Here is a 26,529-nt window from a genome sequence, read left to right as displayed (position 1 = left end):
GTATGAAGATAAGCTTAGGTTGCAAGAGAAGCCAATTGTATACTAAACATGTTAATTCAGATTAGCATAAGAGCAAGAGAAGCTAACTACATGGCCTCCCTTACAGGCGTATCAATTGTCTCAGTCAAATTAAATGTAGTTTCCACATACAGAATAAAACAGATTTGGCTTTGTGAATTCCTAGCTAGAATTCTGTAGTCCAGCTATCAAGAGTGCTGAGTAACAACTGAAGCAAGAGTTAAAGTCCACTTGTACATACTGCTGTACAATGTCATGACCATGGGTGAAGTTAGAATGCTCCTGAGTGGGAAGAGACACAGCACTGCTGTTGATGTCAAGTTGTAGTAGACCATTCTGAAGTTCTCCAAGATCCAGTGTAGCTTTGCTTGCATCTTTATTGTCTGCTGCTTCCATTAAGGAGGATAGGGTAGTCTGATGGCCAATAGCTTTAACTGGTTGTGGCACAGGACTAAGAGCTGCTGAAGTACTTGACGGCAACTGGTCTGGCCCCAAACACCATGAGGTTTGCAGATTTGTAGTTGGATGAGCTACTGCCCAGTCTTGTGGTAGAGATGCATAGGGCACAACAGCTGGATGAAGCTTTGCAAAAAGTTTTAAAATACACTATTAGAATCTTGAAAACCAAGGTCAGTGTTTGTTTGTTTTATTTATTTATTTTTTTATTAAACACAAGTCATTCAGGGGGGAGAAAAAGAAGAAAACCCATGTTTTCCATAAAATGGTAATTTTTCCTTATGGGAGTGTTTTTAAATGTTCTTTAAACCAAAGTTATATTGAAAATCATGTCAGATGCATACATGAGAGAGCAAAATACTTGCACTAATCTTGATTTCCAAGTTAAGTTTAACCGAATCCATTTAGACTATGATTCAATTGTAAAGTTAGTTTGCTACTCGATAAAGAATGCTACTGCTGACTACAGTACATATTTACCTCTGTTCTAGTGGACACAGTTTGCAATGCAGATGCTTCTTCCAACTTTGTTTCCACTGGATCTTTTAACGTTAACAGCCCATTAAGCTGTTCAAATTTCTGATGGAGGAGTTGTAGCTCAAGAAGGGCAGATTCTTTTCTCTTTGCATAGTCCTCTTCCTCTTTTTCTAAAGGGAAAAACATAATACAATAAGAAGAACAGGCACGTTTTATAGACGTTTTTCACATTGCAAATATTAGAAACTTCAACATAACAGCTTATTTATCTGATTTTATTTATTTTATAGACACAACTGCAGTAGCCAAGGGCAAGTAATAATGACTCTGCAAATCTAAAAAAGACAAAGAATTAGAACAAAAACATACAGCTATGCACATCAGCTTCTCAAGCTAGCCCTACTACAAATTGCTCAACAATAGCCAGCCAATTTTCACAAGATGACATCCAGTCAACTAGGTGGCTACAGGGTGGGCCTACAGCAAATTGGGGAGTGGCTGCAGACCCCCCTGTAGCTCCTTCCCAGCAACACCGTTGCCTGGCCTGAGTGCAGCTCGGCCCAGCCCCCACCAGGAAGAGCCCAACGCAGCCCCACCGGCCGTGGCATCCAGCCTGCCTTGCCCTGCCTTCTAGGAAGCAGGCCTTTGCCTGGATGACTGTTCTTTGGTTTCTGATCATAGACAAGTCAGGCTGGAAGGGACCTCTAAAGGTCATCTAATCCAACCGCCTGCTTGAGGCAGGATCAGCCCTATCCTAACCATCCTATAGTCCATAAACTAAACTCTAGCATAAGTCAACCCTGACACAACATAGACATAATACCCTAACCCAAGGGTTTTCAACCTTTTTTTAACAAGTGTACCCCTTCTCTCTCAAAGTTCCAGCTGACGTACCACTTCATATTTTTTTCCTATTTTAGAGGGGGTGGAGGCCCAAATCAAGACCCCCACAGTGAGGGAGGGAGTGGGGCTGGGACTGCACAACCACGGCAGAGCACGGGGTGGAGCCGCAAGTGGCTTGTCCAGGGGGCACCGGGAGGGGATGGTGGTTCCCGCAGGTGCACACATCCCGGGAGGGCGTGGGGGCATATGCCTCTGAATCTGGATGCGGGACAAGGGTGGGTTAGCTCAGCAGTGGGGGAGGGAGTGGGGCTGGGGAAGGGACTGCCCAACTGGGGCAGGGCACAGGACCAAGCAGCATGGGGTGTGGCTCCCGCAGCTACACCCCGCCCCAGGCGGGGATGTGCCCCCAGATCTGCATGGGAGACGGTAGGCTGCTGCTGTGTGCTGGGCCACGCTGCACTCAGGGCAGGCGGTGGCAGCGGTGCTGGGAGGTGGCTATGGGGTGGGGCTACAGCAAATTGGGAAGTGGCTGCAGACCCCCTGTAGCTCCTTCCCAGCAACACCGCTGCCTGGCCTGAGTGAAGCTCGGCCCAGCCCACACCAGGAAGAGCCCAACACAGCCCCACCAGCCGTGGCATCCAGCCTGCCCTGTGCACATTCGGGGGCACATGCCCCAGTGCCCTCCCACGCATACATGCAGCAGCAGGAGCTGCCACCTCCCTCCCCCTGCCCCCCAGACGAGCCATGGCTCTGTCCCGCACTGTGCCCCAGCTCCCACTGCTGCATGCTCCCCCAGGAGGGCACAGGGGACGTGTGCCCATGGATCTGCGCACAGGGCAGGGTAGGCTGCAGCTGCAGGCTGGGGTTGGCACCAGGCTGTTCCCAGTGAGGGGTTGGGCCAGGCTGTGCTAAGGGTGGGTGGCGCCACTGGGAGACAGCTACTGCGGGGGAGCTATGGCAAATTTTGGGGTGGCTACAGCCCCTCCCAGCACCGCTGTCCACTCGGAGTGCAGCTCGGCCCAGCCCCTGCTGGGAAGAGCCTGGTACAGCCCAGGCCCCAGTCTGTAGCAGCATCCCGCCCTGCCTTATGCAGATCTGGGGGCACATGCCCCCCACGCCCTCTCGGGGTGTGCACAGCAGTGAGAGCCATCCCTCACGTGGCTCAGTCTGGTGTCCCACCCCATCTGGGCAGCCCTTGCCCCCACTGCTGAAGCCTCAACCTGACCCCCCCCCCCTCTTCCCTCACAACATACTTAGCAGCCAGACCCAGCTGCTCTCCTGCCCACCTGTGTACTGTGCTGCAGCTGTGTACATGTACGTGGCATTTATCAGCCACATTAAGTCTGAGTAACCCCTAGGATCTTTTTAAGTACCCCTAGGGGTATGTATACCCCCAGTTGACAACCACTGCCCTAAACTACCACAGGTAAAGCAGGGGAACAGCAGCCAATGTCCTGCTTTTATAAAATTTTGTCAATATATGCTCAAGATATCCCAGGTAGAGGTCCATGTTCCCACTACAGAGGAAGGCAAAACCCCCACAGTCTGTACCAGTCTGACCACTGAGTAAAATTCCTTCCTGGCCCCATATATGGCAATTGGTCTGACCCTGAGCAGAAGGACAAGACTCTAGCCAGGAACCTCCAGCTTTGATCCCAGCAAGAACACTGGCACACTCCAGTCAGTCTCCAGGCTTGGCTGTAGCCAACAGCCAATACTTCTGATGGAGGCTTAAAAACACCTTGATATGTAGTAGAAAGTGGGGGCAAGAGCAATCAGGAAGGCCCAGAAGCATGGGAAATATAGATTTATGTTTAGATATTTTTCCTTTGTGAATTTACGGGAGTTTTGTAACACTGATTTGTGAACTGCCTTTATGTTGCTATTAGTAAGCAAGTATCAGTAAGCTGACTTATTCCTTACAAAGGTAATTGTTTCCTATATGCCAAGAAAAAGGTAGGATATGTTTTTGGGTTTTGCACAGCATATCAAAAGGCAAAATTAAAGTTCTCTAGGTGTCAATTTTTTGCTGCGGAACACTGTTACTTGGGGTAAACCGTGTAGGTGAAAAGTAATGCATGCTATTACTCTATGGTGCCTATGTATTTGTAGGCTTGAGCTGGATATTTTTTACTCTTAAGTGTAAGATCCAAAAAGAAAAACTTAACCATACATTTAAAAATGAACAAGCTAAAGAGAATACAGAAGTTAATTTATACAATGCCCCCAGGCTTCCCTCACTGTCATCAATACCACAAATATATCAGCAGAGATCAAGGTAAGGAGTAGCCAGCTGTTTCAAGTACCAATTCCTACCACCATATCAGGAAGAAGTTATGGGCAAAAAACAAAATTGCGATGAGTTAAAAAGGGACTTAGTACATGTCAGCTGCTTTGTGGTAACTGCTCACTTGCACACTCCTGAGTGTTGAAAAACTAAACCATAGTATCTTAACCTCAGTGAAAGAGGGACAGGCTATTTACTGCAGGTTAATTTTCACTTATTATAGGATAAGTACATTCAAACTGATGGTTACCACAGAACAGCTGACAAAGCAAATCCTTGCCCCCCTTTAATTCATAATAATTTAATCATCTGTCCATATCTAAAGAGGTGGTGTTCCCTCCCCCAAGCAGGCAAGGGGGGGAACATCTGCTATACGTCCCTCCCCAACCCACCCTGCCAAAAATATTCTGTACTGCATATTCTATTCACTGGCAAGTTACAATATTATGAAATACAATCTACTAAACCAGGGGTGTTCAATCCCCAGCCCACAGGCCAGAACTGGCTTGTGACCTTGTGTCATCCAGCCTGTAGAGCTCTCCATGGGTCTGGAAATTTGGCAGTGGGAGAACAGTAGGATTGCTCCTGCAACACCAGATTTCCAGACCCATAGGGAGCCCCAGGCCCTGCTTGCTGAATTAGATGCCCAATCTCAGCACAGAGGGCCAGGCAGGGACCCAATTCTGATGTGCTGAACAATGAACAAGACAACAATGAAAAAGAAATGAAATGACCAGCTGCTAACTTTCTATCAAGATGAGGTTTTGAGACATGACTAAAAGGAAGGAGATTGAGAAATACCCTGTTCTTTTTGTCTTCTCAGTCGTTCATATTTCTTAAAATAACGCTTGGCTCTTAGTTCTTCGAAAGAGAGTTCTGAGCCTTCACAAACAAGCTGGCTTTTATTATACACAGCAACCTGCTCATATCCACTGGAGGCTGAAGATGGCTTTGGAAGAACTGCAGACTTGGAAATATATGTAACATATTCTCTATAGGGGAAGCAAGAAAACAGTGTTCAAGTTAATTGCAAAGAATTAATATGTTTGAAAAATAAATCAAGTGTGATTGAGTCTATACTTGTTCTACTTACACTTTTTCTACTTCACCAGAAGAACAGCGAGTTCCAGCAAGCACTGAACCCTAAAAAAAGGAGGGAAAACACACCAACACCATTGACAATCATAACGAATGATGTTCCAGCTCAGTAATCAAGAGGCAAAGAGACTGTAATTCCAACCAAGGAAATGAGCACAGATCAGTGCAAGAAAAGAACAGGTTACAGAACATTTAGACAAGAAAGGTCAGGGACCAGCAACCTTTAAGGCAGGGGTGGGCAATATTTCAGCTGGAGGGCTGCTTACCAAGTTTTGGTAAACTGTCAGGGCTGCATGGGTAGCTCCACCTCTTGACAGCTGCCCTGCCCTCTGGTATTCGTCTTGTGACCGGAAGTGTAGCAGAAAGCCCCCTTTGTACATTTCCCTTCTGGACATTGATATAACAGAAGCCCCTTCTTGCCTACAACCTTCCCCCACCCCCATTTTGTGCATTTCTTTTCCTTCTCAGTATTGGCAGAGACTCAGCACACTCATTGCATGGGTGTGGCAAGGCTCAAAGCAAGCCAGAAAGCTGAAGTGGCTTTCTGTAGGAGAAACCTAGAAACTACATCTACATTTTGATTAAGCTCAGTGTCAATAAAGAAAACAAGAGAACTAAAATAGCCACTGCAAAGACTGTAAATATATCCTGGTGCTAATTCACTTACTGTCCCCAGAAGCCTTTGATCCTCACTACCTTGCATTGCATTTTTGTGTTTCTCACAGTGCATTTTGTTTCATATTTCATCTGTCTCATCTTTACCATGGCACTTTACAAGTATAAAATATAAAATACAAACTCTTAAGGGATGTACTCCCTGTAGAATGAAGTTACACCCTGGACCATTGTTAAAACTGCATTGAAACTGTAATTGTAAAGTGATAAAATCTGTTGAGTGAATGCGAGTGAATGATGATCATCGGCAGACCTGGGTCCCTGGCCCTGTAGCCCTGGTAGTTGGGGGACCCTTCTGACAGGGCTGGAGGGATAGGGGAGTTGGGGTGGGGGGGAGTGGGAGTGAGGGGCCTTCCATTTTAATAATGGATTTTGGGGTTTAAAAAAAAATAAAAAATCAGAGAATTTGCAATTTTATTAGAAAATTTGCAATTTTTTTAAAATCGGAAAACCAGAATCCCTGGTCCTCAGTTATGTTCCAACATAACTTGCTGATCAGTGCAGATAGCACCAAGCCCATTATAATACAGACTAACTATAGACAATGGTATAGATCACACTGTCCAATTTGGGTGAAGTTTCATCTAATCATTCCAATGTTTCTCATCCCAGCATTTCATAGATTGTTAGGGGCTGGACGGGACCTTGCAGAGATTGGGTCCAGTCCCCCCACTCTAGGCAGGAAGACAACTAAGGTCAAGTGACACCAGGGAAATGACTGTCCATTCTCCTCTTGGAAACCTCCAGTGTAGGTGACTGCACCTCTGGAGGGAGTTTATTTCACAGTCTGGACACCCTGACTGTGAGGAAGTTTTTCAAGGTAATAAGCCTGAAGCGGCCTTCCAGGAGTTTGTATCCATTGGTCCTAGTCTTCTCCAGGGGTGCCCTAGTGAACAGCTGTTCACTGAGCTCCTGATGCACTCCTCTGATATAGTGGTAAGCTACTATCAAGTCCCCTCTCAACCATCTCTTCTTCAGGCTAAAGAGGCCCAGGTCCCTCAGCCTTTCCTTGTATAGCTTGCCTTGCAAGTCCCTGATCATACGGGTGGCTCTTTTCTGGATCCTCAAGTTTTTCCACGTCCTTATTGAAATCCAGTGTCCAGAACTGGATACAGTACTCCACCGGTACTGAGTACGGCGGGAGTATCACTTGCTTAGTTTTACAAACCCATGCCTTGTGGCTTAGTTAGAGCAGTTTTAGGGCATCCTGTCTTGATCTGAAGACTCCAAATGATGGAGAATCCATCCATGAATTCATGTAATACAGTGGTGCTCAGCCTTTTAGAGTAGCAGGCTGAGTCCTTGCAACTCAGCTGCAATGCGGACCACCACTCTCCAGTGGGGGTAGGGGGAAAGAGAAAGGGGAAGGGAGGGCAGAGAGAGACAGAGAGAGACTGCAGCAGAGCTGATCAGCAGTGCAGTGCACGACAGGGGATGTATCAGGCCGAGCTGCTTCCTACTCACTGATCCCCTGTGCCGTGGGCCAGATCCAGCTGCTTCAGGGGCTGGGTATGGCCCAGCCTTCAGGCCACAGGGTAAGCACCACTGGTCTAAATGTTAAGTCATGCTCATAACACCATATTCATAACCTAAATTGTCTACTTCAGGCTCATTGCCACTGGGTCCTGTTATGCCTTTGCCTGATGAGTTAAGAAATCTTCTAACAGCTTTTTCACATAGGTACTTGTGGACCAGGAATAAATCACTTCCTAAACGTTTTTGAGTAATTAGGTAGAATTTTTTTTAGTTCTCACTCTATGGAAGTTTTTACATATTCCAGTTAATTCTTGTAGCTCTTCCTGCACCCTGTCCAGTCTACCAACACTTCAAAAAATTCACGCATTAAAAGATCACAAGACTGCAATTACAAGATGGCAAAAGATCAATATAACTGGTGAAAGTATAAAAGCATGCAGCCTGCTAGCTGGTATTTCTGATACTTGAAAATTCAGGAGTTAAGAGGGCTTGTTTCTGTTTTGGTGCTCATTAAATATACTGACGACATTATTACTACCCATATATGCTAAATAGAATGTTTATTGGAAGGTTTAACTCAGGGAACTTTCACAATATGGAATACAATTTCTCCACCCAATAGGTGTTTAAGGTCCTAAAAGGAATTCATGATTCCCAGACTTTGGAGTCCTGAGCCCATATTTACATGCTTAAGGCACAACCACTAAAACAAGCCATAATCTCTCTCAAATATAAATATTTTATTATAATTACCTGATTTTTGATGACACATGCTTGATCACCAGGGTCAGGGACATCTTTTGGAGGAGCCATTTGATTTGTAGACTGGGAATTCTGAAGAGGTTGAGCTGCAGATACTAAAAGGACACAATACAGTTGGTGAGTGTAAAAGCTACATAACAAAAAGATAGTCTTCACTATATGTAGGAAAAATCCAGACTTGAGTAGAGTGCTCACCTGTGAGTCTTAGACGGCCTCCTTAGGAGAGGAAAAGAGAAGGAAGGGAGAAAGAACCTGTTTTTCAAATTGGGTGCCCCAGTAACTAAGCTATCTTAAAATCATTAGCTTCCAATTAATAAAGCAACATAGCATTCTTCAGTGAAAAACCTATGGCCTGAGTTATCTTTTCAATTGCAATGATGTGAGACCCAATCAAAACTAGCAAATTAAGGGAGCTGCATATTTTAGCATGGAGGTTTTTTAACAAAAGAATCTCTAGACTTTTGGATGCATCTCTGATGCCATGTTACAACTGCAGCTTTGCTTCTCACCTGTTATTCTTCAACCTACAAACCCACTGACAGGAAGTGTTTCCATTTATTCATCCAACAGGAGCATTCCCATATTATTATATAGAGGAAGTCTTAAAACAAGTTCTGGTTGTTTTACTATAGTAGTTTAATTGGATGTGAATGGAAGCTTTTGTTGGATAACTTATTTAAAGGTTGCAGTTGCAATCTTATGCATTGTATTGCATAATGGTAATACTTACTTGCATAACCTTTAGAAGCTGAAGGGGTACTGACAGCAAATATTTCCAATTAACTGACAAGAGGAAGCCTTTAGCAGTTTATTTATGCAAGGTCAAACATTGATGAATGAAACATGACATTAGGAGAAAGAGGACCTAAAGAGAGATGTGGCTATTTATATATACAAATTTAGCTTTCTAGAACACTATCTTGGATTTATTCAAATTAACATTAAGGAAGCCATAATTGAATATTTCATTAGTCTTACCTTGGATCGGAGAAGAATTCTGAAATATGCAACTCTGGAACTGCCTACATTGCAGAGAAATAGGGGAAAAAAAATCCCTTAGACTTCCATGTATGATGTTCATACTTAAAAACACAACTCTAGAATTCACAGAGAGGGAAGCTTGTTACAAGAGTTATGACTGCATGAGCACACATCCTGCATGCCCATATTCTTAGAGGCCAACATTCCACAGCCCACAGTTCTCATGGAACACTATCAGTCATCTGACTGGTGAGAGACATCACTGCCATGTCTAAAATATACCCTTGAAGTCATGTGCACCTTGGGTGTATGGTAACAAGATCATATAACTTCAGTTATGGCAGCAGTAATTATGTGGCAGAGATGTAAAGAGGGAGGACAGGAAGAGTAACTTAATCCTACAATATATTCTTGTATAGCATGATGTCTTAGTTTAGAGGGGAAAACTTGTGATTTTGCATGTATTAGAAATGCTTGTGAAGCAAATTACAAGATGAAACAAAAACAGCCTTGGAAGAATAGAGATGCAGATTTTTTTTCTCTCTCTTTTTTTTTTTTTCATAGTTCCTGATTCAACAAAGGTCAGTCACATGCTTATATATGTACTTCAAGCATGCTAGCAGTCCAATTACAGAAGAATCAACTTTTGTGCTTGAAGTTATATGCATACTTAAGCACCATACTGATTAAATGCTCACAGTGGTTCTAATTCAAATTGGATTTCAGAAAAACTAAAAAACGATTAGTTTCTCCATTGGGATACTTTTTATATCATGTATATTTGCTCCTCCCCTTCCCCAATATGTAATCAGCATCATCCAACTGCCTGGATGGCAGATACAGGCCATAACTAAAGCAGTACCATACAAAGGTATCCAAGCTGGCAACACTGCTGCAAGAAAGAAGTATCAGGGAGGTGTTACTCCATTTAGGGTTCAAATTCATTCAGCAGAGAAAGGAGAGCATCTCTTTCCCTTCCCTTATGGTTGTATCTTTGAGATAAGCCAACTCAGTCCTCTCCCAAGTAAACAGCTACAATTTCATCTAGACTTATTAGCAAGAAGTTGGACAATCCCATTTTACATTACTGCAGATGAGTATTATTCCATCCTTCACAGCAGATATTAAGTGAACTATTTTTCAGTTTTTAACCTCCTAGCACAGTAGTCAGCAATCCACAGCCCATGGGCAAGATCTAGGCCACTAAGGTGCACAAGCAGAGGAGGGCACCTGACCTGCTTCACAGCACCTAGGCCACCGACTGCTGCCCCAGCTCTTCCTATCCCATGCTGAGGGCTGCTCTCTCACCCCCACTAGTGCGGTCTCTGTTTCCCATGCTGGTGTGAAGGAAATCAGAGGCATACGGTGGCAAGAGTAAGCAGAGGCTGTAGTAGGGGCAGCCTTCAGTATGGGGCAGGGACAGCTGGGGCACTACAGAAGGGACTGGGGGCCTGCAACCATAGTCATGTCACAAGTTGTGGCCTACCATTCATAAAAGGTTGCTGACCCCAATCCTAAAAGGTAGAACATCGTAGACTGCCACCTGGAGCAAAGATTTCAAGACAGATACTGAATCTGAAGAAGCACACTCATACTTAAGTAGGTGTTCTTTAACTTAGAACACACGAAGCTAGAAACATTTTACCTCCATCCTTGGTAAAGTCTTTGAAAAGATTATTAAGGATCATATATGAGAGCCCAGCAGGAAAAATTATGCTGAGGGGAAACCAGCATGGGTTCGTAGCAGGTAGATCATGCCTGACTAATCTAGTCTCTTTTTATGACCAGGTTACAAAACACCTGGATGCAGAAGTAGGGGTAGATATCGTTTACTTGGACTTCAGGAAGGCCTTCGATACAGTACCCCACCCCATACTGGTGAACAAATTAAGAGGCTGTGACTTGGACGATTACACAGTCTGGTGGGTGGCAAATTGGCTAGAGGGTCGTACCCAGAGGGTGGTGGTGGACAGGTCGGTATTGACCTGGAAGGATGTGGGCTCAGATCAATACTCTTCAATGACTGATCGGTCCTTGGACCGATACTCTTCAATGTCTTCATCAGTGACTTGGACAAGGGAGTGAAGTGTACTCTGTCCAAGTTTGTGGATGATACAAAACTGTGGGGAGAAGTGGACACACTGGAGGGCAGGGAACAACTACAGGCAGACCTGGACAGGTTGGACAAATGGGCAGAAAACAATAGAATGCAATTTAACAAGGAGAAATGCAAAGTGCTGCACCTAGGGAGGAAAAATGTCCAGCACACTACTGCCTAGGAAACGGCCTGCTCGGCAGCACGGAAGCGGAAAGGGATCTCCAAGTCCTAGTGGACTCCAAGATGAACGTGAGTTGTCAGTGTGACGAAGCCATCAGCAAAGCTAACTGCACTTTATCATGCATTAGCAGATGCATGACAAACCGAACCAAGGAGGTGATACTTCCCCTCTATCGGGCACTGGTCAGACGGCAGTTGGAATACTGCGTCCAGTTTTGAGCGTCACACTTCAAGAGGGATGCGGATAACCTGGAGAGGGTCCAGAGAAGGGCTACTCATATGGTTAAGGGCTTGCAGGCCAAGCCCTATGAGGAGAGAGTAGTGCACCTGGACCTCTTCAGCCTCCGCAAGACAAGGTTGAGAGGCAACCTTGTGGCAGCCTATAAATTCATCATGGGGTTGCAGAACAGAATTGGTGAGGCTCTACTCACCAAGGCACCCCTGTGGGTCACAAGAAATAATGGCCATAAGCTAGCAGAGAGCAGATTTAGACTGGACATTAGGAAGAATTTCTTCACAGTTAGTGGCCAAAATCTGGAATGGGCTCCCAAAAGAGGTGGTGCTCTCCCCTACCCTGGGGGTTTTCAAGAAGAGGTTAGATAGGCATCTGGCTGGGGTCATCTGAACCCAGCACACTTTCCTGCCTATGCAGGGGGTCGAATTTGATGATCTATTGAGGTCCCTTCTGACCCCAACATCTATGAATCTATATAGAGTCCGTATTGTCAACATATCCACTCCCTTATGTTGAATATATGCACTTCCTGCTAAAACCTTCTCTGCTAGGAGCATGCTTGTGAAGTTATAAGGCCTTCTTTTAATATCCCAATTCCAGGAATGGCAACAGAAAGGGGAAAAAACAAACAAAAAAAACCCACACGTACAAGCCAAAGAGAAGAAGCATAAGCAAGACAGCACCTTGAATTCAACAGAGACATTTCTGCTTACAGGAAGGGTTAACAACACTCAAACACTCCAGGGGAGAACTGAAGCAGAGCTGTATCAACACTACAATTCAAATATCATCTTCCTCAATACTAAACACAGCAAGTTTGCACCATAATAGCTTGCAAAATACGATGCTTGATGTGAAACAGGCTATCCTTACTTTGTATTTTTAGAATTAGATCAATAAACCAAAGAATAGCATATAGCTGTTTCTTTGGCTTGCTAAAGACAAAACAGCATCAAGTTCTAGACCCTGCTATGTCTTCATTGCGGATACAATACTTTTCTTTCAATAATTAACATACTGAAGGGATTAGAAAAGACACCCAACAAAACTACACACTGAACACTAAAAAAAAGGTGCTGATGCTCATCTGGTGTGACCCTTTTAAAGGAAATTCAGTCATCTTTCCCTGCTATGTGGAGAGAGTAATATGGGTAGTAAAGTGCTTGGTCTCTTTAACCCCTTTATTGAACAAATGCGTTTGCCAGCAAGTAGACAGATGGGTCTTGCAAATAAGGAAGAGCACAAGAACTACCTGTACAGCTGTTGCAGCTTTTCCATTGGTTCTGCCTGGTTGTGAATACCTTTTTGAAGAGTGGCACCAGCTTCTTGCATGTTACCTTCATTCCCAAGGTACTGAGCCCAAGTAATATAGAATGCAGATACTTTGGTGCCAATTCCTTGGCTGTAGAGGTAGTCAAAAAATTGACTAGGAGTATTCAAGAATGCTGCCTACAAAGAAGACAAAAAAAAGATGCAAATACATGTTCATTAATGCAGGATCTACAGGCAGAACAAGAGTGGTGTCTTTTACTGAAGACTGCCTAATGTTTCCCATTAGCCTGTTTCAGACATATCTGTCTAACAGCAACAATAGAGAATGCAGGCGCTAAACAGCCAAACTATAGTCTCAGCACTGATAATATTGCAGTTCCTGTCAATCTATCTAGTTATTCAGGGTTAGAATGATTGCCATATTTGGGGTCAGGAAGGAATTTTACCCCAAGGTCAGACTGGTATAGGCTATGGGGGTTTTTGCCTTCCTCTGTAGTGGTGGGCATTAGGGCTGTGCAAAATTTTGCTGGCTGTTTCAATTCAACACTGTTTTGACTCATTTTGAGCTTGAAACAGTGAAATTGAATCAAAATGAAGGGCTTTGAAACAGCCTCAAAACAAAATGAGGCTAGTCAAAACTTTTTGAAATGTTTCAAGTTTTGAAGTAGCCAGCAGGTAGGAGACAGGCGAAACCAGGGCTGCGCTCCCAGTGGCTCAGCCAGGAGCACAGCCCTGGCTCTCCCCGCCTCCCATGACCAGGCTGCAGGAAGCTGATCATCATAGCGCTGGGGATGGGAACTCAGTCCAGCTGGGCTGAGTTTTTCCCCAGCCCAATGGATCCCAGTGCTGGGGAAGGGAACTGAGTGATTGGACCAGGGAGCTGGGGAAGGGAACTGAGCCCAAGGCCACAGCACCCGGCTTCCCTCCCTCATCTGGCAGGCAGATCGGGGGCCCACAACCCCGGGAGGACAGGCACAGCCCCCGCAGCCCTCCAGGAGTTGCGGCCCCCAATCTGCCTGCCAGATGAGAGAGGCTGTTTCAAGCTGCCCCATTATAGCCTATGGGTGAAACAAAACTGAACAGTGGTTTCGAATCGAAATGAAATTCAAACTGAAGAGTTTTGAGGTTTCGACAGAACAGCTTAAGTCAAAACAGAACAATGCCGTTTTGCAGAGCCCTTGTGGGCTTGGCCCTCTACCAGGGACCTCTTAAGCATGTATTGAAAACATTTTATAGAAGCAGGACATTGGCTGCCAAGATCCCCCTGTGTTACTTATGGCAGGTTAGGGTATTAGGTCTATGTTTTGTCAGGGTTGATGGTAGTCTTACGTAGAGTTTAGATTGCGGTTTGTATGGGATGGTTTGGATAGGGATGATCCTGCCTCAAGCAGGGGGTTGGACCTCTGGAAGTCCCTTCCAACCCAACTTCTCTATGATTCTGGGGTAAATGACATAAGCTAAACAAAAAGGTACTCATACTGGATCATACTCATTCCTCATCATCAGGGATCCTGGTTTTCCATTTCCCATGGAAAACCAGAGAAAAATCGCAGATTCCCTGCTTTTGCAAACAGCTCTGCAGGCTAGTTGAGCTCTAGCCTGCAAGAGCTGTTTGCAAACAGAGCAGGAAACCCCCAGCCCTGCCCAGAGAAGAAGGGGGAGTGGAAAGGGCGGGGTCCAAGGCTCTCAGTCAGCCACAGCTCCACTCTGCTCAGCTTCACCTCAGGCTCCAGAAACAGAGTAAGTGGGGCCTGCATGGGGCTGGGGGCCCCTATGGCAGGGCTGGGGGGTTGCGAGTCATGGCTGGGGGGAGCCAGGAGCTGACCCCACTCCCACCCGAGCAGGCAGAGCAGTGGGGGAGCCAGCTCCATGCCGCTTCTGCTGCAGCTGCCTGCTGTTGGGGGCAGAGAGCTGCAGACATGGGTCCCTGGCCCCATAGTCCTGGCATCTGGGGGCTCCCTCCAGCAGGGCCAGGGGGCAGGGGCCTGTTGGGAGCTTTTAATTTTAATAACGGATTTTGGGGTTTTTAATCAGAGAATTTGTGATTTTTTTTTAAATCAGAGAAAACTAGGATCCCTGCTCATCACTCAGGAAATCATTTATGCTCTTTACATTTTCAGCTAAGGGTTACATGGATTAAATGCTTGTTAACATGGCATCTCTTTAAAACATAAGACAAAGCTCACCCAAAATTCAGATATATTTCTGAAATAAGTACAGTGGTGGCTCCCCTTAAGGCAGAAGTGGGCAATTATTTTGGCAGCGGGGGTGGGGCACTTAAGGAGTTTGGTAAGCTCAAGGGTCAGAGGGCTGGGGTAAGACCCAGCCTTGGCCCCGTCACAGCTATTAACACCACTTGGCGTGGCAGTAGTGTAGGGGGTGTAACGGCTCAGGAAGATGGGAATTTATGTTGTTATCTGACCCTGGGTCCATCTGTCTATTCCACAACCACCACCAGGCATGCCAGATGGAGTGGGTGTGGTCTCCATGGAGACTGACCTGGGACCCTCAAGGGCAGGGCACGCTTGGCCAGGTAGATGGGATGAGGCCATTGGTGGGCAGGGGGTTTTGGGGTCACAGAGCAATGACAGTGTGGACCCAGGCACAATCTCTGCACATCTCAGCTTGTGGAACTGGCACTTGTCACAGGGACATGCGGTAACTGGATCATGGTTCTGCCCCGGACCCTGGCCCCACACTGTCGTTGCCCTGCAATCCCAGCCCTGCCCACTCACCACTGCATCCCATCTGCCTGGCCAAGCACGCTCTGCTGCGGCAGGTCTTGGACTGGTCTTCGTGGAGACTGTGTCTACCTGATAGTGGGTGTGGGATGAATGGGCCCAAAGTGACTTGGCAGTGGGGCTGAGGTCTGGAGGCAAGGCACATACCTGCTCCTGGATGGCAGTGGTTGCTGCGAAGCCATGTCTGGCTACTCCTGCCCTACCTTGTTGAATGCAGCTCCTGGCATGCCCAAGAGCTGTGTGCAGGGATAGGGCAGGCTGCGCCAGCTGGCAACTCTGTGTTGGGGGCAGCGGGACCAGCTGTACATGCCAAGGTCTGGATTGCCTCCTCCCACCCCCCACAAAGGGACCTGCCATGTGCCAAATAGAATCACTTGGTGGGCCATATTTTGGCTTAAGACTCAGTCACCAACTACTCAGTCACTGTAGTGAAACAGAAACATTGTTAACAACTCAATTCAAACACCAGCAAGCTCCCACCTATTTTTGTTTTGAAGGCATCCATAAGTAAACACTTACCAGCGCAATGCAGTGGTTAACAAATCTTGTGTCATGGTGGTACCGCTTTTCATTCAGGAAAGTTTTGACAAGCTGCTCTAACAAGGCAGATATGTGTTTTTGCCCATCTTGAACAGGAAGGCATCCTTCTGCCCACGTCACATACCTGCAAGGACACCCCTGCATCAGCGACAGGCCAGTGCCGTGGTTTTCAAACCCAGACCTCTGCTACAGGCACACGAGCACTGACCTGTCCCAGGGATCCAGCGGGTCGTCCCCTTGGTAGCTCTGTATCTGGGCTTCAAACACCCTACAAGGGCAGACAGAGAAAGAGGCATTGCAAAGGCGGCCAGCACCAGGCCGGGGCAACCTGAGCGTGCAGTTGGTGTGGAGCAGGCCAGGCAAGCTCCCACCTCACACCTCGGGGGTGGCAGGGGTAGCCAGTCAGCCGCAGGGGGGCCACACGAGGCAGATAGTAGAGGGAGAGGGGGGGCAGCAGATGGGGCAGGGGAAGGGCGCGGGGGCACCGTAGGGCGAAGAGGCCCCGGGCTGCGCCCGCCCCTCCGCCCGAGCCCCCCAACCGCCGCTCGCAGCTGCCCTTGCCCCCCACCCCCCGGTGACGCACCGCGCGCAAGACGCCAGCTCCATGTCAGCAGCAACCGCACCCCCACCCCGACCAGTCCGGAACCAACGGGCCGCCGCGGATTTAAACCTCCTGCGCAGGCGCAAAGCGGGCGCAAGCCACCGCGGGATTGGGCCGCAGCCTCCTCAGTCAGCCAATCACGTGGCGAGCCTCGCGTTGTGGGGGTGGAGCTGGTTGCTGTCCAGGGGGCGTGGCTTCGGGCTCCCCGGCTCCGGGGGTGGGCGGGGCGCTGCTTGTACTGGGCCGAGAATCGTGGGGGATGCGCCGCGCTGCACCGCTGCCTAGCAGTGTTGTCCGGTATACCGTATTGCGCGGTCATTTCAACCCATGTAGGATGCTCAGTCAGTAATAGTAAATAAGCAGTGCCTGCCCAGAAGAGCATGCCATCCTTTTACCCGTCTCTGAAATATGAAACACCAGAACCTGAAGGAAACACGACCACGTCCTGTTTGCCACCAAGCAAGGTCGAGGTAAACGGACTATTCCAACTTTTCTCTGAGCCCAGGCTGCGTCTAAAATGAACTGTTCCAAACAGGGGTTGGTCTGAGGACACGGGCAGACCAAGGTCTTTCTTTTATTAGACCAACTCAGATAGCTGGAAAAATTCTTCTTAGCAAGCTTTCGGGTAAAAACACCCTTTGTCAGGCTGAGGCGGCATCTGCAGTTGGTGTGTGCTCTTCCTGGATGGAAGGAACAGTAAAGATTTTACCACACCTTTAACTCCCTATGAAATATGAACCTGGCAAGGAAAATACCCTGACTGAGGTAATACAATTAAAATGGCACTGTGTAGTGGAGGGTTGCACCCTTGCCTGCTTGCAAACAGGACTCCCTACAAGATCCTCACAGTTAGTTAGGTTCCCACTGACCAGCTTCCAGTGAGAGGATCATGGCTATGTGCCGACTTTATGGAAATGGGAGATTTCTCCCTAGCTTGCTCCTGCAGCAGTACGACTGAGGGCAAGCAAAACCTGGGGGCATCCGAACCCCAAGCCTTTGGGCCTGCACGTGGGATGCCTGCCAAAGGATTTGGAAGAATCTGAAGCCCCAGGCTGACAAGTCTTGGATACTTGCCCTCCACCCAAGGGCCACATATGATTCTTGAAGGATTCAGAGGATTTGGAGCTGATCTGGCTAATTTGACCTGGGACATGAAAAACTTTCCTTAAAACAGAAAAGACATATGAACTTTCATTTCTGCCTAGGAGAACTTTTGCAATCTTTTCTCCTATGCCTGAAGAAGGGTGCTTGTGCCCCCGAAAGCTTGCAATTAAAGACTTTTTTTTGTAAAAATCTAGTTGGTCTAATAAAGGATATCACTGTACCGTGAGTTCTGATTCCAAATTGTATGATAATTTTTGAGGAAGCTAATTTATGCATTATATGCAAAACCCAAGTCATTCTCAAGGAGTCTTAACTGACTTTTGGGGTTTTTTTATTCATACAGTTTATTTATTCATACAGCTTATTTATACAGTTTATTTATTCATACAGAATACAACACCTGAAACTTCTGAGAAATGGTGAAAAAGTGCGATTATTTTTCCTTCATTTCTGATGTTCATGATTCTTTTATTTTTGTCGAGAAACAGTTCAAAATATTTTTGCCCATCTTTAACAGCTTAAATGAGATCAAAACACTAAAAAAAATAAATTCTCATCTTTCCTCTTTTTGTTCCCCCTTTTCTTTTTTAGAAATGAATGTCAGGGAAACAAAAACGTATGGATTCCTGTCAGTTGAAACTTATCCTAGTCAAAACATGTGAAATAAGAGCTTTTGGTTAATGGCATTTATTGAGGAAACTGGAAAACAATTAAATGAAAAGGTAACTATTTTTTATTGGTTTAAAAGACACATTCTATGTGAATTCTTTGATAAACCATAATTACCACTTATAATATTTTTAACTGTCATTGTTTGATTATTCATCTCTGAAACCTCAGACCCCAGCTATTATGTGAAAATGTCAGCTTTCTGTTTTCTTACTTCCTTTTTTTTTTTTTGCCTTTTTTTTACCCTGAGGAAAGCAGGCTGTAAAATAGAGGAGGATGATAGCGATGGTGACAGTGTGTGTGGACTCAGTTCCAATAGTGATTACGTTGACATGTCTGGGGCTGCTAATAGGCAGAAGACTCAGCTTTCTTCTGTGGAGCCTAGTGCTCTGATGGCACTGCTTAGAGTCAAGGAGGTGCTTTCACTGTTTTCCTGCCCATTTGTTAGCCTCCAGCACAACATGGCCCCTAGCTGCATTGCTGGACTGTGAGAGCATGAGGCCTGCACCGGTAACTCAGGGCCAGAAGCGGGAGTGTGCGCGTGTGTGTGTGCAGTGAGGGAGGGGCAGGGTGTGTGTGTGTATGTTCATAGGACAAGTCCCACACCCACATGCACACCCCACCATACACATGCACCCATACCCTGCTCGCACTGCCATATGTACAGAGACCCCCCACAAATCCCATACCCACCCACACCCCACATATCCACACATGCACATGCTCCCTCACCCCACATCCCACACACATCCTCACCCTCCCCCACATACCCAGATACCCACAGTCCCCCACAATGTACAAGAGTAAGACTTTATTTTAAGCTATTGTGCTATTACTTCTATATATACTACACAAATGCATGTATATCAGGACAAAAATATTTTTTGAAATCAAATTAATTAATATTGTAGATGTTCAATTTTTAGAATATAATTTGGTACTTTTCTGGTTCTGAGATGGCAAAACCCCTTACTGAAAGGAGTATTTGGGGGCAAGGAGAGAGACTTCTTGTGTCAAAGGTTAGGGGTTAGAGTTCAGGACTTCTGGTCACAAGTTGGTGACCTGTCAAGAGGCGGGGCTATACCCATGTGGCCCTCGAGAGCTTGCCAAAACTCAGTCAGTTCTTCTTTCCTGATAAACGAGCCGTCATGTTTCATGATGAGAAACAGCTTGTGGGAGAAAGACCAGGGGCATATTTAGAGCAAAAGAAGTTATTGTATTTGATAGCCAATTTTCCCCTAGGCAGGGGCAGAGTACACCCCAACTTAAATGGGAGAACCTTTAAAGTACTATTGGTACAAGGGCTAACGTAGGCATCTAAAAACCTACCTGGGAGGTGGGGCTGCTGAACTGGAACTTGAGGAATTGGCTTGCTGGGCCCGCAAGGGGCATGAAATGAAATGAATCAATCAGAGTGAGATCCTTCCCATAAAGGAAAGATTGCAGCAGTTAGTGCAAAGGCTTCTGAAGGGAAGCAGGGTAAAGGGAAAAGCTGTCAGAAATGAAAGCCCAAGCCCAATAAGCAGAATAGTAGCAGAGGCAATTCCAGTCCTGAGAGTGGTAATGATACTAGTGGGCATAAGCCACAAATGTCTTTTGTTAAATAGAACCTGAGTCAAAGGCAACTTGAGGAGGAATTGTGATGGTTCCCAGGAAGGGAAGAGATGCTTTGATTGGCAGAAGCATCCTTCTAACCTAAGGAACACTGTATGGAAGGAATTGTTGCAATATGAGAGTGGACATGATATTGATGGCTTGCCAACTGGAGAGTTGTGAAAGAAGCTTATAGAGCATCATGAGAAAAAGGCTGTGAAGGATAGGTATAATGCTGGTAAAATGGAAAAAGCTAAGGTAGGGCCTCCACAAAGTGTTTCCTTAGCCTCAGCTTCTGATCACTGAGACAGCTTGGTGCTTCTCAGGCCTCCCCAGGTGATCACGGCACCGTTAAACATTGATGATTGAGAGCAGCCATTGATCCCAGTGACTCTCAGGGACAAACAAGAAACACCGAGGTGTGAAAATAACCAGAACATGTTATTGGACACAGGTTCACCATTCTCATTGGTTAGCAATGAGAATGGGGTCTTTAAAAATTAGACACCCATGACATATAAAAGGTTAGAAAGCTTTGATGGGAACAAAAGTTCAGTGGGGTTCACTGGCCTGAAGCCATTCCGAACTGGAAACCAAAAGGGGGGTGTCTAAATTTAGCTTGTCAGAACTGCGTGGTATAGGAATACTGGGCATGAAAATTTGGCATGGTAATTGACCTGCCCAATAGGGAAATTTGAATTGGAAAATTGGGGCTGCAACAGGCAGAGGTTTTAGAGGTAAGTGCCCATCTCAGCTGTGCTGATTTAAAGCAAGCAAAGAGTTGTTCCTGCCTGAATGGCAAGGAGACATACTTGAGATGGCTAGTAAATTCCAATTTGTCTGGGCTAGGTTGAAGCTCTCCCGTGGGAGAACTGATCAGGAGGTAAGGGGTCAAGGCACTGACCCTCCACCCCAGCAATAATATAAGTTTCACAGTGAAGCCGTGTCCAGTATAAAAGTCACCATCAATGCTTTCTTAGAGCAGAACATGATCATTGAGACTCGAAACACCTGTAATTCACTGGTCTGGCATGTGAGGAAAGTGGATGAAATAGCATGGTACTTAACTGTAGATTATAGAGTGTTGAATCCACACACTCCATCTTTGGTGCCCATCATTGTGAACTATCCAGAGGTGATGTCTGCAATTTCCAGTGGTGCCCAATGGTTCTCCATCCTGGATCTTGTGAATGCATTCTTTGCAATACTGCTTGCAGAAAGTTGTTGATATAAGTTCACCTTTTCTTTTAACAACCAACAGTATACTTTCACACACCTACCACAGGGGTTCAACAACTTCCCTGTATATTGCTGTGATGGCAGTGTGCCGCCATCATGGGCACAGGCTAAGGGCAGGAAGGGTTGCGGGGCAGAGACAACCCTGAGACAGAGCCCCAGGCGGGGGTACTTACCTCTGGGAGAGACGGTGGCGTCGGAGCCGAGACCGCGGCAGCAGCTGCAGCCGCAATTACAGCCACGCGAGCCGGCATTACGCCGGTTATTTAAGCAGCTGTTTCCGGTGAGGGAAACAGCTGAGCCAATTGCGGCGGCCGCCGCAGCCGAGTTCAAAAGCCCCAGCAGCACCCACGGGCAGGGGGAGCGAGAGAGAGAAGGAGAAGGCGGGCAGCACGGCCGGTGTGCTGCAGCTCCCCCTTGGGAAAGGCACCAGCAAGGCTGCGCCGGACCCACGCTGAAGCTGAGGCAAGGTTTGGAGCCCCTGACAGAGGCAGGAGGAGGCTCGAAGCCTCTATCAGAGGCAGGGGGCAGGAAGCTCCCGGTCCTACCCCAGGTAGGGAGTGGAGAAGCTCCAGGATCCCTCTCGGGAGGAGGGAATCAGGGGGAGCAACGAGACTCTCTGCACGGAGGAGCAGGTGCCTTAAGGGAAATAGGGACAGGTTTGGGCGGAGCCATCCTGAGCGATTGCGGGGTCCCAGACACCAGGATGGGAGGTCTCCCAGCCCAGGCAGAATATTATTTCTAGAGGAAAAGGAGAGGAAGAAGGACTGCCAGAGCTAGCTGAGGAGCCAGCGAGAGTAGAAAACAGGCTGACCCAGTGATATCGCTAGGCCTGGGTCCCCACAGTCGGAGGAAACCAACGGCAGGCCTGCAGTGCACTGCAGGCCACCATACCACCAGCACGTGATCAGTTGGCCAGTGGATGGGGTGTAGGGGTGGCGGAGCCCCGTGGAACAACAGAAGCATCAACCGTGAGTACACCCACACCGGGGAACCCCTCAACTAAAGAACTCCACTGAAACCCTCTCACAAATCAAACATAACAGCAAAGTCATGGCAGGCGGGATGAGGGGAGGGGCTACCTAGAAGGCGGGTGATACCGGACTCGAGACGTCTGTCATCACAGTGGTGCATTGGCTGGGAATTTTTGCTTCGGCACTAACGGGGCAGGGTCCCCACCCGGGATTGAAGCAAGATGCAACCATTGGTGGTAGCACATGCCGAATTGCTGATGCAAGCCATCCAGACTATCAGGCAGGTGTTGGAGGTACAACTGCAGGGGGCTCATCAACAAGAATGGATGCAGCGTAATGCCCTATTCAGGATGCCCTGCATGACAAAGGATGACGATCCGGAAGCCTACATAGAGGCCTTTGAAAGGACGGCCATCCAGACGGGGCTGGATCGGGGCCAGTGGGGACACCAGCTAGGGGCACTGGTGATCGATAAAGCCCAAGCCATGTACAGGGCACTGTCCAGGGAGGAGGCCCAAGATTACGAGGCCGTCAAAGCCGTGATTCTTTATCGGCTGGAGATCGCTCCCGAGAGCTACCGGCAAGCGTTCCAGGCTCGCAAGCCAAGAGAAAGTAGGCGCCCCTGTGGCTTACTGCAAGCCTTACGGGATTCCCTACAGAAGTGGCTGCCGGCAGGAAAGTTAAATCGTGAAGGGGTGTTAGATCAAATATTACTAGAACAGTTCCTCCTGGATTTAGAAGAGGACACTCAGAGGTGGGTGCAGAGGCACGAGCCACAGTCCAGTGAGGAGGCCTTGCGCTTGGCAGAGGCTTTCTCTAACTCGGAGAAAGAAAGAGGAAGTGGACGACGCCTCCGGGTCTCAAGGGAGAATCCGATGAGTGAAGGGGAATGCAGGACCGCACCGAAAAAGGGAACCCTGAAGGGGGTGGTATGTTATCGCTGCGGAAGAACTGGACACATCTCCTGGGACTGTGGGGTGGGGCTAAGTGAGCTGAGCCGCGGTCCTATGGGATATCTGCCAATGCGGGAGAAGGGCAGGGAAACAGAAAAGGGCGAACCCATGGACTGTAGTGTTGGGTTCACGAGCCCTGAAGAAGGGTGGAAGCGCCCAATGGTCACAGCCTGGATAGACGGCAAGGCGGTGAGGGCAGTGCTAGATACAGGGTGTTCCCAGTCCTTGCCCCAGGCAGATCTCGCCCCACCGATCAGGAGGAAGGAGGCTGGTACCATCAACATGACTTGTATTTTAGGCGGAGAAATGCAATTTCGCTGCTGTTATGTGCCCATCAGGGTAATGGAATTCCATGGTGCGCTGCGGGTGGGACTGGCCCCATCATTAGCATGTGAAATGATTTTAGGATAAGAATGGGAACCATTCTACACTGTGTTAGAGAGAGTGCGAGCAACTGAAGAGGAGAGGAAACGGATTAAGCAGGGAGAAGGATGGGCGGCCGAGAACTCCGAACCCTCCAATCGGAAGGTCGGGGATGGCAATAACCTGGAGTCCCTGGTGAGTGCAGTGCAGTTTCGACAGGTTCAACAGGAGGACAGGGAGCTCCAGTTGCTGAGGATCAGTGACCCCGGAGAGGGAACATCCCGGAGGCAGGAAGGCTTCGAGGTAATGGGCGGTTTACTGTATCAGGTGCAATGGGAGGAGGGAGGTGCGTTGGAAGGGAGGCAGCTGGTGGTCCCGTCTCCCCTGTGGTACCTCATATGGAAACTGGCCCATGCTTCCCCGATGGGGGGTCACCTGGGACGCACCAAAACCCGGGTTAGATTAACCCAGGAGTTCTTCTGGCCACACCTGCATGAGGATGTGGAACGGTGGGGGGCAGCGTGCCCGGAGTGCCAGAGAGCCCAAGAGTGGGGGGCCACCTAGAGCGCCCTTAAGGCCGATGCCGATAATTGAGACTTCATTTTCCAGAGTCGCATTGGATATAGTGGGTCCTCTCCCAAAATCACACAATGGGTACCAATACATCCTGGTTTTGGTGGATTATGCCACCCGATTCCCAGAAGCTGTCCCACTGAGGTCCATTACAGCCCCAAGAGTGGCTGAGGAGCTACTCAAGTGGATAGCACAGGTGGGCATCCCACAAGAAATACTTACCGATCAAGGGATAAATTTTATGTTGGGGGTGATGAAGGCCCTTTGTAAGACCCTGGGCATCACACAGTTAAGAACGTCAGTTTATCATCCCCAAACGAACGGCCTGGTGGAGAGACTGAATGGCACTATTAAACGGCTACTCAGACGCTGTTCACAGGAAGATCCCCGACAGTGGGACACCCTTCTGACACCTCTGCTATTCGCTTTGCGGGATGCCCCTCAGGAATCAACTCACTACTCACCGTTCCAGTTGGTGTATGGTCACAGTCCGAGAGGCCTATTACAAGTTGTCAGAGAAGAGTGGGAACGACCAGTGGGATTAGGAGTCTCTGCAGAGAGATACCGTCAGGAGCTGCAGAATCGTATACAGAAAACCCAGCGGATTGCAGGACATAACATGAGGAAGGCACAAGAGCAGCAGGAGACCCAGTACAATAGGAGGGCGAAAGCTCACACCTTCCAACCCGGGGACCAGGTTCTGGTGTCGATACCTACCACCTCAAGCAAGCAACTGGCGATGTGGCAAGGACCGTTTACGGTGATACGACAAGTAGGACCAGTTGATTACAAGGTATGTAAACCAGGCCACTGCTGGGAGCAACAAGTCTACCATGTAAATATGCTGAAGGTGTGGAAGACCCCTCAAGGGTGGATGGCACAAGAGAAGGCAGGGGAGGGGGATTTAGGACCCCTCTGCCCAGGGTTAGGACGGGCCACACAGGAAGAGGGTGTGCACTTGAGTAAGGAATTGAACGGCCAGCAATGACAGGAGTTACTAGCCGTAGTAGAGAAGTTCCAAAGGGTGTTCCAAGAAACCCCAGGGAGAGTGACAAACATCCAGCATGAGATAAGGACGCCTCCAGGCACGTTGGTCAGAGAAAGGTGGAGACCAATACCCCAGCAGTGACAACAAGAAATACAGCAAGAAATATCAAGAATGCAGGAGCAGGGGATTATTCGACCATCACGTAGTCCATGGCATAGCCCGATCGTACCGGTGGCAAAGCCAGATGGATCGCTAAGCTTATGCATAGACTTTAGAAAGTTGAATGCCCTAACAACTTTCGACGCCTTCCCGATGCCATATGTAAACCACCTCATCGAGAAAATCGGGGAGGCACGATACATATCAACCCTCGACCTAGCTAAGGGATATTGGCAAATTCCCTTGCGCCACACAGACTGTGCCAAGACCGCGTTCAGAACCCCTTGGGGCCTATTTGAATTCATGAGAATGCTCTTTGGACTCAACGGAGCGGCCACCATCTTCCAGAGGTTAATGGATACGTTGCTGGTGCCGCATGCAGCATATGCAGTGGCTTATATAGACGATATTATCATATCCACCTCTGGTTGGGAACAACACCTAAGGGCGCTGAGTGCCATCCTGGAAGAGCTCCAAACAGCAGGACTAACTGCCAACCCCAAGAAGTGCAAACTGGCAGAAGGGGAAACGGCCTACTTAGGGTTTTGGGTCAGACAAGGAACAATACGACCCCTATCCAACAAGATCAAGGCCGTAAGGCAGTTTCCGGAGCCCCGGACACACAGGCAACTACGTTCCTTTTTGGGACTCATTAATTACTACTGCTGGTTTATACTGCATTTTGCAAGTATGGTGGCACCCCTCACGGACACGTTGGCTGGAGCCCCCTCAGCAAATCTAAAGTGGACCCAAGGGATGAGAGAAAGCTTCCACAATTTAAAGGAGGCAATGCATCAAGACGTCATGATGCACACACCGAATTTTAATGCCCCTTTTATCTTACAGACGGATGCGTCGGGACGGGCATTGGGGGCAGTGTTATTGCAGAAAGGAAAGGAAGGTGAACACCCAATTGCCTTTGCGAGCTGGAAGCTTAGCCACATGGAAACAAGGTATGCTACTCTGGAAAGGGAGTGCCTGGCCATATGGTGGGCCATAGAGCACTTCCAATACTACCTCATGGGGAAAGAATTTCTAGTGGTAATGGACCATGCTCCCTTGCAGTGGTTAACGAGAAAGCGAAGCACGAATGCCAGAATTACTCACTGGGCACTGGCATTACAACCGTTCAAATTCACAGTAGTACATCGTCCAGGCAAGGATAACTTTGTAGCTG

At 47.7% G+C, this 26,529-nt stretch overlaps 1 protein-coding gene and 1 long non-coding RNA gene across 3 annotated transcripts in view; one reads left to right on the top strand and one right to left on the bottom strand.

Annotated features, from left to right (window-relative positions):
• The window catches only part of BUB1 (BUB1 mitotic checkpoint serine/threonine kinase), a 51,300-nt gene extending 34,475 nt beyond the window's left edge, over positions 1-16,825 (bottom strand). For both annotated transcript variants that reach the window (XM_014598191.3, XM_059720317.1), the window contains exons 1-10: positions 16,723-16,825; positions 16,348-16,407; positions 16,119-16,263; positions 12,839-13,035; positions 9,071-9,114; positions 8,084-8,187; positions 5,175-5,224; positions 4,883-5,073; positions 955-1,121; positions 260-600 (exon numbers count right to left, since the gene is read on the bottom strand). In XM_014598191.3, coding sequence (XP_014453677.1) covers positions 260-600; positions 955-1,121; positions 4,883-5,073; positions 5,175-5,224; positions 8,084-8,187; positions 9,071-9,114; positions 12,839-13,035; positions 16,119-16,263; positions 16,348-16,407; positions 16,723-16,745 — 1,322 coding nt within the window. In that variant the 5' untranslated portion in view covers positions 16,746-16,825. The remainder of the gene's footprint in view (positions 1-259; positions 601-954; positions 1,122-4,882; positions 5,074-5,174; positions 5,225-8,083; positions 8,188-9,070; positions 9,115-12,838; positions 13,036-16,118; positions 16,264-16,347; positions 16,408-16,722) is intronic.
• Positions 16,826-16,978: 153 nt separating this feature from the next.
• The window catches only part of LOC132247673 (uncharacterized), a 33,843-nt gene continuing 24,292 nt past the window's right edge, over positions 16,979-26,529 (top strand). Inside the window, exons 1-2 of the long non-coding RNA XR_009458951.1 lie at positions 16,979-17,210; positions 18,436-18,566. This is a non-coding gene — a long non-coding RNA (uncharacterized LOC132247673). The remainder of the gene's footprint in view (positions 17,211-18,435; positions 18,567-26,529) is intronic.

The sequence above is a fragment of the Alligator mississippiensis genome, chromosome 1 (assembly GCF_030867095.1).
Source record: "Alligator mississippiensis isolate rAllMis1 chromosome 1, rAllMis1, whole genome shotgun sequence".
NCBI lineage: Eukaryota > Metazoa > Chordata > Crocodylia > Alligatoridae > Alligator > Alligator mississippiensis.
Note: the sequence above shows the minus strand (reverse complement) of the source record. Positions and strands in the feature narration are given on the sequence as shown.